Below are 18,225 nucleotides of genomic sequence, written 5' to 3' on the forward strand. Positions count from 1 at the left end.
GGCTATTTTGGGCCGCCTGGGAGCTCGGGAGCGCTGACAGATGAGGATACGGTGACACAACAGAGACGGGCCCGGCACTTGTTGCACCCTGGAACTGCTGTCAGCCCCACGGGCTCACTTGTTTCTTCCTCCTTTGGTAGCCTGGCTCCTCTCTTCTTGGGTGGGCGCTCTGCCGCGGAAGGTCCCCAGCTGGGGAACTAGCATGTATTAAAGAGGGAGGGAGGGAGAGCATCCAGCTGTTGCTGAAGCGGCCACCTCTGAGGATACGGGCAGTGGCTCCTGCCGATGACAGCATGACTGACTCGGCTTCTGCTAACGGGGACAGCAAGGACCCTGAAATTGAGCTATTCGTCAAGGTAGGTCTGCGCCGGGCGCTGCTTCCCCACCTGCCGCTCACTGGCACCTTGGGTCGTCCGTGCCCTTGCCGGGCTCACGTGCAGCCCTAGGAGGAGGGGAGGAAGGGACCAAGTGGCCCTGCCGGGGGCAGCGGTCCACAAGGGGCCGGCGCAATACTGCATCCGAGGCCGCTCTCTCGTACCCCGGCGCTCCCGGGGAAGAGACAGGAGTCAGGTGAAAAGTTGGCAGGTATCCCCTGTTTACTTTCTTCTGGGAGAGTTTGCCCTGCACTTTGTCAAACCCGCCGCCTGGGACTGACTGTGTCGTCACCTCCCCAGCTCCAGAGCCAGGCAGGAACTCCGCTCGTCTTCCCACCTGGGCTTGTTACCGAGAGGAAGATAAAGCGGGAGGGAGTGGAGGCAGGTATCTGGATGCTGAGGCTGATACTTAAGCCTCTAGGAACCTAACTGTGAAAGAAAGGGAAAGAAAGGAAGGTCAAAGATTGTAGATATGTTTCTCCTTTGGTGATACCTGAAAACGAATTCAGTACTTTTCCTTGTCTTTTTAAGAGCTTACCTAAAAGGAAAAGCAAAGAAAGGTGCTCCCTGCTCTGCAAAGCAAGGATAATTCCTGCAAGGTGTTTATAATAAATGTGATGGGGATCACATCATCATCAAATTGGAAGCTAATTATAGAGTTAGTGAACAAAAGGGAAAGCCTTAGAATGATGGACATTAGAGAGGGCTGAATGGACAGGAGGGAGGCACAGAGCAAAATTAAGCAGTCTGTTTTTTATGCAGTAATGGCCTAAGCTGAAAGCTGTTTTAATTTATTTGCAACCTGTAGCTAAGAGAAGAGATCTGGGAGAGGTGGCTCTTTCTTGGGTCCTGCCTGTGTGGAGAGAAAGAAACATTTGATCAGTCCCTTGCAAGGCACCCTCAGGAGATGAGTAACCTGAAGCCAATTGAATATTGTCTCTAGAAACTCTTAGGGAAGGAAGGAAGTAACAGAATTCAAACATTGGGGAGGCTGAAGATAGAGGAAAAAATGAGATTAAAAATATATATTTAAAATGCAAAAGCAACCCCAGAAACCTGGAGTTAAGGTTGAGGTGAAAAATAAGATGTGACTGTCAGGGGCATAAGGGCAAGCAGAAACTTCATAGTGTTGGTTTAACTTGAGTCTTTCTTGGGATGGAAGGGAAATCCTTGTACACAAGTGACCTCTTATTATTTTTAAACTATAAAGGGAACCTGAAGCACCTTGAAACTACCTAGATTTCTAGAAATCCCTGGACACTTAGCATCACTTCTTTGCTCCCTCTAAAAAATCTGAAATCCAGTTATTGGCTCTTTTTGCGCTAGGATATTGGATACACCCTACACTATACCTGCCTTCTACAGTGTCATTTCAGTTTTACTGAATCTACTTAAAATGTGTTGTATGTACACATATTCAATTTTCTAAATTATCTCTGGATATGTGTTTGTGAGATTTATGATGGCCTCCCCCTTCTTAGCCCCTCCCATCTTCCTCCCTCTGTTTCTATGACAGCTCATCCTGTGGGTGTCCAGGTGCTTTGAGAGATAGAGACCATAAAAGATGAGGAAAAACTATCCACTCCCAATGGAGGCAGTCATATATCTGGAGCTGAGTGGTATTGTAGAACCAGTCAGAAATGGCCTCAATCACAGCTTCCAGATCAGGAGACTAGGAGGAAACCTGAACAAAGAGATTAGTTTTGCTTCTCTCCTGGAAGACAGCTATTTTGGGGCTTCCTCAGATTCCCTAGGAGTAAGTAGGTAGCTTCAGTCTCAGATTCCTGAATGACTTTAAAAATACAAATGGGCCCTTCAGAGCCAAAAAGGCCTCTCTCAGTGGTACAAGCAACCAATAGTCATCTGTGCGTAGGAAATGTGACATTGACAATCTTGAAAACTTCTTTCAATGGCATAAAATCTCCACTATCCCAAAGGGCTTTTAAAATAACCACAATGATCAATTTCCCTGACAAAAGATAATTAATCCATATTATGCACTAACTGCATTCATAATGAATCCAATACTTTGTCCAGTACAGAGGAGTTCAGAGAACAAAATGGAGAGATAATCCTTTAAAAACAATTTTCATTTTTGAACTGCTAAATAATTCAATTGCTCTTGATATTTAGTAAATTAAATTTAGATATTTAGTTACTGTGAAAATCTCTAAACTTTTCTGAGCTTGAGACAATTCTAAGACCACAATTGTTTTTGGTAATAGCTATCTTGTTTTTGCATCAACTTAATTTTCTCATATATTACTATCTCCATCTTCTAGAGAATTTTTTGAAAGAAAAACAAATTAACGACTAATCAACATATCAACTTCTTGATTCTAATACTTATGTTCTGTTATTTCTTTTTTATTCTGCATATAGCTTGTTTTTACATGTTGGTTTATTTGTCATCCCTCTCAAAGACAGGAATTGTGTGTCTCTATGTCCCCAGTGAGCAGCAGAGTGCTTAGTACATACTTATTATTATTGTTGTTGTTCAGTTGTCTCCACTCTTTGTGACCCTGTTTGGGGTTTTTCTTGGCAAAGTTATTGTAATGATTTGCCTATGTTCTTCTCTAGCTCATTTCACAGATAACAAAATTGAGATAATTAAGGTTAAGTAACTTGTCCAGGGTCATACAGTTAGTGTTTGAAGCCTGGATTCGAACTCATTAATATAAGTCTTCCTGATTTCAGAAGTGGTGCTCTATATACTGTACCAATTAACTGTCCCTAGCTACTAACATAGTTGTAACTTAATAAATGTATATTGATTAATGGGCTGACAATTGATTAATTGTCACTCATCACTCATTAAATTAGAGATCTTGAGCAAGATTTACCTTCTCTGATGCGAGTTTTTTCTTTTATAAACTGGATTCTCATTCATGGGATAGGAAAATGTTTGAAAATTTTTGTTATGATTACACTGTCTAGGGCTCTCAGCAGTTCCTTCTAAAGAAGAAATAAGGACACACTTTATAGAATAAAGTCTTAAGGAAGATATTTATATCACTTTTTAGTGGGGGGATGAAGATTGACAGGGACCCTCAGTATTCAAATTCCCTTTACTAACACAAATTACAACCCATCTGTTACCTAGTAGATAAATCCTAGGGTTATATTAGTGCCTGAGGCACTGAGAGATTAAGGTATTTAATAGTTTTTCAAACCTGTCCAACTCTTCAGGATATTATTTGGAGCTTTCTTGACAAAGATACTGGGGGGAAGGGCAGGCAGCAAGGGCCAAGCCAAGATGGCAGACATTAGTTTCCCTGAAACAAAATTAAATCAAGTCTCTTAAAAAATTCTGGAGCAACAGAATCAACAAAAAGATGAAATGAAACAATTTTCCAGTCCAAGAAAATTTAGAATGACTTTAGGAAAGATGTGTCTCATTTGAGTAAAAGGGAGCACAACCCAGAACAGGCAGTGTCAGGGCAAGCCAATGGGATGCTTTTAGCCACAGCACAGATCAGCAATCCAGACCCCAAGGTCCTCACTGAAGTTACCAGTGACATAGCAGGCCAACTATGAGGCCTGTAGCCCCACTGCAGCAGACAAACTGCCAATCCTAGAACCCTGTTCTACTCTAGTGTGCAGAGGCAAGCTGCCAGTCCCAGTGGTCCCCAGTGCAAAAAACTTGAGAGAATCCCCCTCATGCCCCAAGAACAAAGCTCAACTTTGAGAGAGAGAGAGAGAGAGAGAGAGAGAGAGAGAGAGAGAGAGAGAGAAAGAGAGAGATGATAAATGACTTGGTTCTTCTTGGCAATACAATCCAAAACAATTCCAAAAGACTCATGAAGAAAATTCTATCCATATCTAGAGAGAGAACTATGAAGTCTGAATGCAGACTAAAGCATACTCCTCATTTTTTTGGTGTGTGACTTTTCCCTTTTGTTTTGTTTCTTCTCTTACAACATGACTAGTGTGAAAATATGTTTACATGATTGCACATGAATAATTTATATCAGATTGCTTGTTGTCTTGGAGCAGGAATTAGGATGAAGGGAGAAAAAATTGGAACTCAAAATCTTAAAAAATGAATGTTGAAAACTATCTTTACTTGTAATTAGAAAAAATAAAATACTTAGTTTACAAAGAAAAAATAAGAAACTGGAGTGGTTTGCCATTTCCTCCTCTAACTCATTTACAAATGAGGACACTGAGACAAACTGGATTAAGTGATTTGCCTAGGATTATGCAGTTAGTGTCTCAGGCCAGATCTGAATTCCAGATGTTGAGTCTTCCTCAACTCTAGGCCCCTTGCTGCCTAGCTGCCCAAATGAGTTGTAGGTACAACAGATAAGCCCACAATTTTTTTTCTTAATAAATAAAATGACACCAAAACCAAAGTAATCTGGCTTAAGAGATAAGGAATTCCTCATTAGTTTGGAGTAGGCTTTATTGATTTATTTATTGGTGTTGAATTGGTGTAAAAAGGCATGCCCAAGGTGACCAAGATTTGTTCAGGGCATTGAGAGTTTAAGTGACTTGCCTGTGGTCACATAGCTAATTGTGTTAGAAATTATACCCAAATCTTGATTCTAAGGGTATTAACTACTATGCCAGAGAGCCATATGAAGCTGTCAGACTAAAAAGAATCATTTGGGATTCATTTCTGTCACCATGAAGACTGTCACATAGTTAACCAGTATAACTTTTTCCTCTCTTACTCTTTCTTCTCCTGGGCCAATCTAGTTACCATTTTTCTACTAATAACTTGAATTTTAAAATCTTCTCTTTCCCTCACAACAATTGGATAAAATTCTGTATTTCCACTATTATCATTCCCATTTAACAAATGAACACATTCAGTCTTAGAGAGTGTAAATGACTTGCCCATAGTCAATAAAGAACCTGCGATTTCACAGGATTGGGTTCTCACTTAGATCACACCCAGTTTATAATTTATAATGTTAGTTTTCTTTGGCATACAGAGTTTAAATGACTTACGCATGGCCATATGTACAGCTATTTATTTCAGAGGCACAATTTTAATTCTATTCTCACCTAACCCCAGATCTAGTTCTCTTCCCCTTACATCTATTATATATTGCCTCCCTTCTCCCTGCCCCCTTTCTATCTTTGCCCCCATATAGTTGTCATAGTGCTGTTTAAATTTTCTTAGTCACCAATCTAAATTTCAAATTTAATTTGTGTGTTGCCCATAGAATATAGACAAACATAATCAGATAGGTCTTTATGGAACTTCTTAGTGGTACTAGGATTTGGCCTTGATGGATGTGAAAAGCTACATGATTGAGGAGAAGAATATTCTGGGTAGAGATGAGTAGGAAGAAGAAATAAGTGGAGAGAGGTGAGTAGAGATGGGGGAAAAAAAGCCCAGCATGTCACTGAGTTAAGAATTGACAATTTTGTACTTATGTGTGACAATAAAGAATTTGGCTAATTGACAATAGAGGGTTTATGTTGGGATGAAGTCTTATAGGAAATTAGATCAGTAGGGTGGAGTCATGTAATAGATAACCTTGAAAACCAAACAAGATGGAGTGTTGTTTTTTTTTTTTCTCAATAGTATTTTATTTTTCCAAATACAAGAAAAATCCAAAATTTTCTCCCTTCTTCCTTTCTCTCTCCCCTTCCCAAGATAGCAAGCAATCTGACATAGATTAAATATGTATAATCCTTTTGAACCTATTTCCATATTTGCCATGTTGTATAAGAAAAATCAAGCCAAAAGAGAAAAAAAACTACAATAAAGAAAAAGCAAATGAACAAACAAACAAACAAACAAAAAAAAAAAGATGAAAAAAACTGTGCTTCAATGCACATTTGTTCTCCATAGTTCTCTTTCTGGATGCAGATGGCATTTTTCCATCCCAAATTTATTGTAATTGTCTTGAATCAGTACATTGATGAGAAGAGCCAGTCCAGCCATAATCTTACTGTTACTGTGCACAATGTTCTTCTGGTTCTGCTCACTTTACTCAGCATCACTTCATGTAAGTCTTTCTAGGCTTTTTAGAAATTAGCCTGCTCATCATTTCTTATAGAACAATAATATTCCAATACATTCATATACTATAACCATATGCCAGCCATTCCCAACTGATGGACATCCACTCAATTTCCAATAAACAAAGTACAACTTTAAAGAAAAAGTATAGTAGATTCTTGAGAAAAAAGAATAACAGAATGAAAATAGATAAAGGAAAATTAAGGTTGCATGAGTTTGCAGGACAGGTTGAATCACAGATAATAAAGGCTAGGAAGCAATTGCAGTAGTCTGAATTAGGGATAATGAGGATTCTGATTAGGATGATAGCAGTGGGAGGGGAATGGATGAACCTGAAATAAATGGTTAAAAAAGCTTTGATGAGCATTGTAAGGGATGTAAGAGACAAAAAGAAGGATGGTGTCAGTGAGAATGCTCTTAAACAAGATGTCTAACTTTTTGACCTCAGGCTTCCCGGGAAAAAGACAAATTTTCATTGGATGATGCTTAAGGATTTTTCTGCTGTTAACAGGTAAAAGATATTATTAGGCATGTGTATTTGCCAAGGACCTTAAGTGCTAGGGATGCATTTAGAAAAATGAGATGGCCATTTGTCTCAAGGAGTTCATATACTAACTGGGTTAGTATTCAGTTCAGTTATAGGCCAGATGGGCAAGAATAGAAGTTTTAAGGTTGGGTGGGCAGAATGGATGGCAGAGTGCCTTGGTCTACACAGCAGATCATGTAGTAGGACCTGGTGGGCCTGAGGACATAGAGGCAGGGCAGGTGGTGGGCCTCCACCTTTCCAGAAGGATTAATAGTAACTTGGATAGAGTGCTGGACTAGCAGTCAGGAGACATGAGTTCAAATACTTCCTGGCTGTGAGAACCTGGGCAAGTCACTTAAATTCTGTTTGCCTCAGTTTCCTTATTTATAAAATTGGAATAATAATAGAACCTAGCTTGCAGGGTTGTGGTGAGGATGGAATGAGAAAATTATAAAACACAACACAGTGCCTGGCATGTGATAAGAGCTACTTAGATATTAGCCATTATTAGCATCAAAAACAGTATGAATGGTCTTTGATCTGAAAGACTAGGACTCATCACCATTGGGTAGGTAGGGGAGAAGATAATAATCCTGAGGAGAAGTGGAGTACAGTAGAACCTCTCCTTTAGAAATGTGTATGTGTTGAGGGGAGTCAAGGAGGAGCAGGGAAAGGAAGGTCAGCATGCAGTCAGGATGAGGAAGAGGAAAAGGAGAAATGGAACTATTCTGATAGGATCTGAGCAGGTAACAAGTCAGAGCTAATATTTTTATATTCTTAGATTGGAGAACATATTTAGAGGCAGCCTTGCAAACCCTTCAGTCCTAACCTTGTAGGCAGCTGAATGTCCTATTTAAACTAGTCTTAATTTTGCTACCTAGTCCAGATTAGGAATTTCAAGATTTTGGTAAATTTGAGCCAGGCGCTTCTCAGCCTTCCAAGCAGATTTTTAAAAAGCCATGGGACCAACCAAATTTGTGAAGCTTTCATTTGTTGAGGAAAGCTCACTCTTACCCTTTCCACCATTTCCTTGATTGCCTCCCTTTATTGCCAATAAACAGCAAAAGATTGCTTTCAGTCACAGCTTCTCTCAAAAAAATCTAGCAAATTTGGAACTCTGGAAAAGAGCTAGAATAGAAAAGGCAGGATTGCATTTGTTTTATATTTGCTCACTCAATCTCTTTAAGTCAAATAATATACATACTAATAACTAATACATACATAGGCTAATATATATGCATTTATATGTTGCATATATGATTATAAGATCCTTGAGGACAGAAAACTATAAATGAAAAATGCAACCCAATTGATCTACATCATTCTTGGCCCAGCTCCTTTATCTTTCTGTGAAATACATACATGTATTGTTTTGTTATTATTTGGGGGGAAGAAGGGGAAGGAGGAGGTAGAGGTAGTTGGGGTTATAAATTATTTACCCAAAGTCCCACACCTAGTAAGTGTTTGGCCAGATTTGAACTTAGGCATTTCTGACTCCAGGGCCAGTGCTCTATCCACTGTACCACCTCGTTGCCCAATGCATACATATTAATAGATTAATTTGATATGCTATTCACCCAACTATGTGTTGTAATCTAAATAGTTTCCACTTTTTGAGTTATGGATGGTTAGAATGAGCTCTTTTGCATTTTCAGTAAGTTTCATTCAGGAAATTTGAACCTTACTTTTCAACCCTGGAGTATATTTAAACCCTGGTATTCTAGAACTCAGTGCAATTGATAGGATGTCCTCTGCAAAGAAGAGCAGTTAGATAACTTCAGCATCAACAGTAATTCATAATGGATAAAAGTCTCCATTTTATAAGTGATGTAACTGATGCACAGCAAAGCCAAATGATTTTTCCCAAAATCACATAATTAATAAATAAAAAAGCCAGAACTAAAACCTAGGTCTCATCACTGCTCTATACTGTATTAGTCAATTAACAAATATTTATTAATTACCTACCACATATCATGTACATGTACCATGTAGCCCCTGTGCTAGGTGCTGGAGCATAAGGATACGAGATCCTATAAGCAGTTTGAGTTTTGATGTTTGTTTGTTAGTTTTAATAAGATGAAAGGACCCTATAAATTTTAGGTATTGAAAGTAGAAGTGAGGGTAATATTATAAAAGAAAAAGAGTCAGGGAACAAAAGAAAATATAAAATGGTTTGCAAGGACAAACACAGGATGTGTTATATATGATGGATCAGTATTCTCCTGGCTTCCTAACTCCCACCTTTCTCTCTTCTGCCTCCAAAGCTTGAAAAAGTGAAAATCCAATACAGCTGCCAAACAAAGGCTCCATTTATCGTCACTTGGAGGCACTTAAGATCAGAACTAGGTATCTTTGAAAGTTCAGTGTTTCTTCTTGTGCTTTGTCACCACTGCTTGATGGGCAAAGCATGTACAGGAGCTTTCGAGTAATGCTTTATAGTTATTGATTCCACAGGGATTTGGACCTAGTTATTGCTGTTCACTTGCTGCTCTACATAACCCCATGGACTTTGCCCACTGGGGTTTTTTTGGCAGTGATACAGGAGTGGTTTGACATTTCCTTCTTCAATATGTCTGTATTTTACAGAAGAGAAACTAAGAAAAATAGAAGTTAAAAGTGACTTTTCCAAAGTCACACAGCTGGAATCTGAGTCTAGATTTGAACTCAGATATTCTTGACTCCAAACCTAGTACTCTATCTACTGCACCAGCATCTAGCTGCCCTTTTAAATCTAATAGGTGCCCAGTAAGTGCACTAATTTCTGGCAGAGACTGAGACAGTCATTCACTCATATGGTTTATCCAGTCAAACAATCAGCAGCTCAATGTGAAATAATATAGTCAAATTAATTACCATTGTTTTTGTAATATATTGAATAAATAGAAAAAATTATAATTTTTGACACACTACAAAGTACTCTATGAACTTAGATATAAAAATGAAATTTCAATATGTGAGGGTCCTTGTTTAGAATTGTGGAGGAGCCTCCCAGACCAGCCTTCTCATTTTATCTTTGAGGGAATTGAGATCCAGTATCAAAGCCAGGTTTGATAAAGTTAATTTTGAATACTTTTATCTCTTGGTTTTTTTTATTGTAATCCATATTTGATTTCTGCATTTTCAAACCCTATAGATCCTCTCACTTTGGTCAGCCTCCAGATCTTCTCTTCCCCTGCTCTTTCCCTTCCCTACATAGTCTCACACCCTTTCCCTAACCCCTATTATCATGGCATAGTGGAAAGAATGTTGGACTTGGAGTCGGGATTCAAATTTCATCTCTGTCATTTATCGTCTGGGTGACCAAGCAAGCCTGAGCTAATTTCCTCATCTGTAGAATGGGAACAATAGGCTAGATGGCTATTGGCTTTATTTTATTTATTATTATTATTGTTATTATATGAGTAGAACACAAAGTACATTATAGACTCAGACACAAAAATGAAACTTTCCACCATCAACTTTCTTGTGTCCCATATCTCAAGAACTTTTAGATTCTAGTGGATTAATAAATTCATAGGATCAGGAGCTAAAGGGAACCTTAGAGATGATTTAATCTAGTCTCTTCACTTGATAGAGGAAGGAACTGAGAATTAGAATGGTTAAGTGGCTTACCCAAGCTCACACAAGTGGGAGAGTGAGAAATTAAATTCAGATGTTCCCCTTCCAGATCCACTGTGCTATTTTGTTGCTGTTTTTCAGTCTTTTTCAGTTGTGTCTGACTCTTTGTGATACTATTTAGGGTTTTCTTGATAAGGATACTGAAATGGTTTGATATTTTTTTCTGCAGCTCATTTTTACAGATGAGGAAACTGAGGCAACCAAGTGTTAAGTGATTTGAACTTGGGGAAGATGAGTCTTCTAGATACCAGACCTGGCACTCTGCCACCTATTTGTTGTTGTACCATATCTCTCGGTAATATGTTTGCATTTCACAGTGACCTCTTAGAATGATAAAGCCTTAACCCAACAAAGCAAGTACTTTTACTGGTAGGAATTTCAGGTATCTTAGGCTGGTGGGAAAGATCTCCTTTTAAGAGCCATTACCACCACATCTGATAAGTATAAAAACCTGACTTTAAATTCCAATTTTTTTTTCCTTCTATATAGGTAATGACTTTTTTTCTAGAACACTACCACCAACAAAAATATAATGTAAAGGCCATTTCTATTGTGGGACAGAGAGGGCATATTAAATAGTGCTGGACTTGAAGAGAGACCCAGATTTGCCTTAGTCACACTAGCTGTGTGATTTTCATCAAGTCACTTAAACTATCTGTCTCAGTTTCCCCATCTGTAAAATGAGTACTCTGCTTCATAGGGCAGTAGTGAAGATCAAAATAGATATATGTAAAGTGCTTTGAAAAATGTGAAAGCACTTTATAAATATGTTAGCTATTATTACTCAGAACAAAAGATTTAACTGTTTTGATGGTAAAGATTGCTCATTTGAGTCAATAATTGTTTTGACGCTGCTTCTATTAAATTGGACGAGGTTTTTCATTCAAATGAATGACATTTGGTTTTGGTATAGCCTCAATTCTGTTTATGATCAAAGTCATGGAGGAGAGAGGGATGAACAACAAATTTTCTGGAGATATGGGATTTCTCATAAGTACTTATTTCATATTTATTTATTTGCTTATTTGGGGATGAGGTGTGATTTCTTGACTATGGAGACTTTCTGTTATGATCATTGATGAAGAGATGGCAAAGAATTGTAATTTATAAATTTGCTGATTGGCAAAACAAATGTAATTTATAACTCCAATTGTCTGGAACATGGAAACTTATCACTCACTCCATTGGTACATATAGCACTTGGTCAGTATAAGGCAGAATTTAACTTAGGTCTTTCTGAAACTGGGGCATAACTTCAATTGTCTGCTGCTGGAGTCAAACATACAACATTCCTGAATGTGTACTGAACCAGATTAAAATGTAATTGGGAAATATTTAACAAAATAAATAAATCCCCCTTTTATTTTTTTTTGGTTGTTCAGTTATTTCAATCATGTCCAACTCTTTGTGATCAGAATCTTGACAAAGATTCTGAAGTGGTTTGCCTTTTCCTCTTCCACTTCATTTTACAGATGGGGAAACCAAGGCAAACAGGGTCATACAACTAGTAGTTGAGGGCAGATTTGAATTCAGATCTTCCTGACTGCAGGCCTGGAATTTTATCTACTGTATCCCTTAGTTCCCCCCAAATACATTGAAACATAGATAATATTATGTATAATATGTATTTTTCTAAGTCAATACATGTCCTACCATTTCTACTTGAATATGATCCTACTGTTCCTACTCCATGATACCCTTTTAGGAAAAACAATTCTTACTATTGGATTTGGGAGAAAGTGACCAGAATATTCTCTTTCCAGCTAGAAGTGTGAATGATTCCTTTCCCCTACTCCCTATTTCATCAATTTGATTTTAATCTTTGGGAAAAGATCTTTAAAATTAGATACAATTGAATATACTAGATTCAAAAGTGTCAGAACATCTTTGAAAACAGAGGATGAATTAGAATCAATGAGACCTTAAAGATATCCTAGTCAATAATAACAACTCCTAGTTAAATGGAAGCTGCTTAAGGGTATGTACTTTTTCTCCCTTTGTGTTCCCAACACTTGGAACCATGTCTGACAGAGAGAACACATACATGTTGAATCATATTTGTATTTATATGATTTACAAGTTTCCTTTCTTCTACATTCCTTTGTGTTGGTTGTTCAATAATTAGCACCCCCTTTTATGGATAAATGAGATTCTTAGAAGTGAAGTTATTTTTCCATGGCCACATATGTGTTAAATGTCTGAAGCAACATTTGAACCCAGCCCTCCAGACTCCAAGTTGAGCATGCTATTCATTGTTCCATGCTACCACACAAATGAGATGATGTCCAATAATAGAATGCTTGTGAAAGAGATTGGAAACCAAAAAATACTACATGAAAAGAAGTGTAGAATTATGGGCAAAGAAGTAGGAGGAGAAAGATGTGTAGTGGGCTGGTGAAGGAAGGTTTTGTAGAAATTGATCCAATTTGAGCTGAATCCAAAGGATGAATAGAATTCAAATAAATGGAGAACCAAGCATTAACAATAAAGTGTACTTTTTGCTGACTAAGACTGCTCTATACAACTCAATCATTCACATATATGGTCTGTCTTGTCAAACAATCAGCAACACAATGCAGGGCGTGGAGGGGGAGGTAGTCAAGTCAATTATTTAGGAGGGAGGCTGAAATGTGTAGGATATATTAGGAGAAATAGAATGTAGAAGTCCTTTTAGATTGGATGAGGAAATAGTGAGAAATAAGATTGTTAGGTAGACTGGGATCTGATTATGAAGGATCTTAAATTTGATTAAAAGATTTCGTTTAGTTTATAGGCTAGGGTTTCTTAAACTTTTCCATTTTCAGTCCATTTTCATTTGAGAAATCAGATCCAACGTGTATAGGTATACAAAATAGGCATATAAACCAAACATTTTCTGACAATAAATAGTAATTTTGTGCCCCCTACATTCAGCAACAAGACCCCATAAGGGGTTACAACCCATAATTTAAAAAGCTTTGCTATAGGCAACAGGGAGCCAAGGAAAGCTTTTTAAGCAGAGGGAGTGATGAAATGGTAGATTTATTTGGCAGCAAAGTGCTAAATGGATTGAAGTCTGCTCCAAGAGTATGATAATGAAGGCCTGAACTGAGGTGACATCAATGAGAATGAATTGGAAGACCTAATAAGAATAATGCGAGAGACATTTTGATGGGAAATACACAGAATTGAAGGGGTGAGGGAAAGGTAAAAGAGGTTTTCAGTAAATGAGATTAAGGTTGTAATGGTATCTATTTGTAAAAATTAAAAAAAAAAAACAGGATAGACTTTAGATTTGGGGAACAAGTAGGACATTTGGTTTAGGTAGGTTAAACATGTTAGGACTTCTATATGGAAACGTGTCATAGACAGCTGAAGATGTGGGACTCAAGAGACAGGTCAGGGATAGAACTTGAGATATCCAATCATTTGTCAAGCCTTACTGGTACTACCTACATAGCCTATCTCCTATTTGTCCCTTCTTCTCTATTCATACAATCACTATTTTAATAGTGCTTAGTGATAAGCTTAGTGATAAGTGATAAGGCTTTATCATTCTAAGAGGTCACTGTGAAATGCAAACATATTACCGAGAGATATGGTACAACAACAAATAGGTGGCAGAGTGCCAGGTCTGGTATCTAGAAGACTCATCTTCCCCAAGTTCAAATCACTTAACACTTGGTTGCCTCAGTTTCCTCATCTGTAAAAATGAGCTGCAGAAAAAAATATCAAACCATTTCAGTATCCTTATCAAGAAAACCCTAAATAGTATCACAAAGAGTCAGACACAACTGAAATCGCTATTTTTCATAAGACTAATAGCCTTCTAAGGGTATCTAGATAGAAGGGTGGATAGAATTCCAGTTCTGCCGTCAGGAAGACTCATCTTCCTGAGTTCAATCCAGCCTCACACATTTACTAACTGCATGGCCCTGTTTGCCTCAATTTCCCCATCTGTAAAATGAGCTGGAGAAAAAAATGGCAAAACATTCTAATATCTTTGACAAGAACACCTTAAATGATGTCACAGAGAGTTGGACGAGCCTAAAATGACTTAATAACTACAACAAAATAAAGATGATTATAGCACTCACCTCACAGTGTTATTGTGAAAATCAAATAACATAATGATTTGTAAAGTGTGTAGCACTCTACCTGGCATTATATCAGTCAATCAATAAACATTTATTAGACACCTACTGTTAGCCATGCAGTGTGCTAAGTACTGGAAATACAAAATATATTTATTGTATGATAGGAGGAAAGTAAGACCTCGGGGTCCCTACATGACTTTAATGTCCAGTGATATATTTTAGCTTTTAATCTGTCCACAAACATTTATTATGGTGTGATAGAACAGTGAAATTAGAATAAAAATTTTGGGTTCAAATCCTCCCTCAGACACTAAACAGCTGTGTGACCCTAGGCACTTAATGTCCCTGTGCCTATTTCCTCATCTATAAAATGAGATTGGACCTGATGACTTTTAAGGTCCCTTTCAACTTTAAATTTATCATTATTATCAGTGCTAGACATTATGCTCATCATTGGACATACAAAGAAAGACTCTTGAATGAATTAACATTCTCTTTGTGGATAGAGTTTGGGAGGAGATATCTGCCTTCAGTTCACAAAGCCATTGTAGTAAAGTAGGAAAAATGCTTGTATTTGTAGTTAGAGACCATGGATTTAGATTTTGACTGTGTCATCATGTGATTTAGATTTGGTTTCTTTATCTGTAAAAAGAAAAAGGTTGGGATAAACTTTAAGGTTCTTTGTAGCTCTAGATCCTCATCTTTATCTAGAACCTAATTCATTAAAGAACGAACTATTGTGCATAACAATATAGTAGGTAATGGAACAAGAAAAGGAAAAGCCTTTAGGAAAATGTGTGTGTGTGTGTGTGTGTGTGTGTGTGTGTGTGTGTGTGTTTTAATGGAGTCAAACTGTGATCCCATTACTTAGACTGAAGAGAACTAGAAACTGCCCTAGTTATTCTCTTTAGGAAAAAAAAAAAAAAAAGATTTTGGTCGTTGTCAAGGCAATGGCAAGCTGGTACATTCAATGGATTATGGACTTGAGAAAACTGCTTGCAAAAGCAACTGCAATTGTTTCTTGATGCTACCAGTAGCATTAAAGTGGTGGCCCAGTAAATGTAGCTGAAGGGATGGAATTTCATCAGTTGAATACTTTGAAACTCTATAATAATAATAATAATATGTCTATAATTTTCAAGTTAGCAAAGCACTTTTACAAATATTATTTCAATTAATCCTCACGAGAATCCTAGAGGATAGCTGCTATTTTTACCTTCATTTTACAAACAAGGAAACTGAAACCCACAGTTAAGGGACTTGCCCAAGGGTCTGTGACCCTAACAAATGTCTGAAAATAAAATTGAACTTGGGTCTTCCTAATTCCATATCAATGCTTTATCCACTAAACCACTAACTTACTGAGTATGTTTGTCTCTAAGGCTAGAATCACAGAGGTGCCTTTAAAAATGACCTCAGAAACAAATATGAACAAGATTTAAAATTTATGTAGAGAAGCTTTAAAGATTCAATTATTTTATGGTGTGTGTGTGTGTGTGTGTGTGTGTGTGTGTGTGTGTGTGTAAGAGCCCAGCCAAAACATGATTTAAGGAATAGAAGATGCTGGTTAGAGGTTAGACTGAAGAACCTCTTGGGTTTGAAATCCAAATAACCACAGTACTGAGCAAATTGGAATCAGCAGAGCAGGACAGGAAATTCCCAGGTATCAAGGAAGTCAAAATCAGAAGAGAATTTGAGATCCTTTTCTTAGCTCTTCTGGCCTGATGAATCAGGACAATTAATGCCAATTCACTTGATTCTCAAATTCTCAGCTATTTAAAAAAAAAATTTTGTTTTTCCCTAATTGCACATAGAGACAATTTTTAACATTTAAAAAAAAGATTTTTAGTTCCACATTCTCCTTCCCTAACCCAAATAGTAAATAATTTGATAGAAATTATATGCAATCATGCAAAAACATATTGCCATGTTAGTCATGTTATGAAAGAAGATAGAATCCCACACACAAAAAAATAAAGTGAAATAGTATGCTTTGATCTGCATTCTGACTCCATCAATTCTTTTTCTGGATGTGGATAGCATTTTTCATCAGGACTTCTTGAGAATTGCCTTGGATCATTGCAATGCTGAGAAGAGCTAAGTCATTTACAATTAAATCATCATACAATATTATTACAATGTACAGTGTTCTCCTGGTTCTGCTCACTTCACTCAGATCAGTTCATGTAAGTCTCCTCAGGTTTTTCTGAAATTAACCTACTCATCAATTCTTAAAGCACAAAAGTATTCCATTATAATCATATACCACAGCTTGCTCAGCTATTCCCCAATTGATGGATAACCCTTCAATTTCTAATTCTTTACTATCATTCAAAGGTGATGAACCAACCAGTTAGTTGATTAACAACCCTATAGAATAGTCAATATTCAAGACAGGAGGGAGAGTCAGGGAACAGAGTCAGGATACCACAGGCCAAATACCACAAAATGTTTCTTCTTCACCCATGCTATGGTTTTTATTCCTTCTTTCTCACCTTGTTGTCATGTTCATCTTCTCCCTAGGGTCTTTCTTTCTGCTTTCAAATATACCCAAGAGTTCCATACCTTAAAACACAGACATACTTAATTATATATGTTTCATCATTTTACTGCCATCTAATTTCTCTCCTTCCTTTGTGAATTCACTTATTCCCCATTCAATCTTAAATCACTCCATTGAAATTGCTCCCTCAGGTTTTCTCAATCCTAATCCACCCTCTGCTATATTTCCACTAATATTCTTCCTGTCTATCATTTCATATTTAGAGAAAGGTAGTAAGTACATTATACTGAATAGAACACTGGGTTTGGAACCAAAGAAACTTTGGTCCAAATTCAGTCTGAGCACTCACTCGTTGTGTAATCCTGGGTAAATTACTTAATCTTGTTTGATCTGTAAAATAAGCATAATAATCTCCCAGGGTTGTTGCAAAGATCAAATGAGGTAGCATATGTATGATGCTTTGCAAACTATAAAGCATTATGTGTAAAGTTTATTAGCACCTTCTCAAAGGCTTGTTTTGAGAAAAAAATTTTGTAAAAATTGATATGTAAAAATAAGAATTACTATTATTCTATTGTTATTCTCCAATAGTAAAAAAAAAAAAAATTGTCTTATACTTATGAGATTCTATTACCTCAGTTACTCTAAGGGATCTTTAGTCTTGTCAGTGCCGGTACTCCCTCCATTGGTATAGATTACAATTTATTTAACTGCTTTTTCTGTGCAGTTCTTGACTATGTCATCCCAGACATCGTCCTCCGGCATCAGGGAGAATGGGAATCCTCATATATGCAGGGCCTTTCTCTAAATCTCTTGCTATTGGGCGGACACTAATAGAATCCATGGTAATTGTTAGCCCTTGATCTCACATTTTGGAGTCATACTTCTCTGCTCTTGTGCAGTTTTTGTTGATGGTATAGATTAGCCTGAAAATGTCCACCATACCTTTTGAACGACCTACTCCTTTAATTTTTCAGACTATTGTAATCCATGTCTCAGAGTTAATACAGCATTACTGAAAGAATATTAATGTTAAAAAGAATAGCCAGTGAGAAGCTTAGAATCATTAAAAGCTTTGTGTAATTTTTTAAAAAATGCTTTATTGATGTTTATTTTAACTTCTAAATTACTTCTCAATGAATCCC

The 18,225-nt window shown here is 37.2% G+C and overlaps 1 protein-coding gene across 2 annotated transcripts in view; it reads left to right on the plus strand.

The window, feature by feature from the left end:
- Window positions 1–18,225, plus strand: part of CLIC5 (chloride intracellular channel 5) — a 183,348-nt gene that overhangs the window by 63,121 nt on the left and 102,002 nt on the right. Inside the window, exon 1 of one of the 2 annotated variants that reach the window (XM_031964757.1) lies at window positions 56–356. The exons of the other annotated variant lie outside the window; for it this stretch is intronic. Within the exon in view, the coding sequence (XP_031820617.1) occupies window positions 294–356 (63 nt within the window). The 5' untranslated portion in view covers window positions 56–293. Of the gene's footprint in view, window positions 1–55; window positions 357–18,225 lie in introns of those variants that run through there. 2 annotated transcript variants of the gene reach the window in all.

The sequence above is a fragment of the Sarcophilus harrisii genome, chromosome 4 (genome assembly GCF_902635505.1).
Source record: "Sarcophilus harrisii chromosome 4, mSarHar1.11, whole genome shotgun sequence".
Taxonomy (NCBI): domain Eukaryota; kingdom Metazoa; phylum Chordata; class Mammalia; order Dasyuromorphia; family Dasyuridae; genus Sarcophilus; species Sarcophilus harrisii.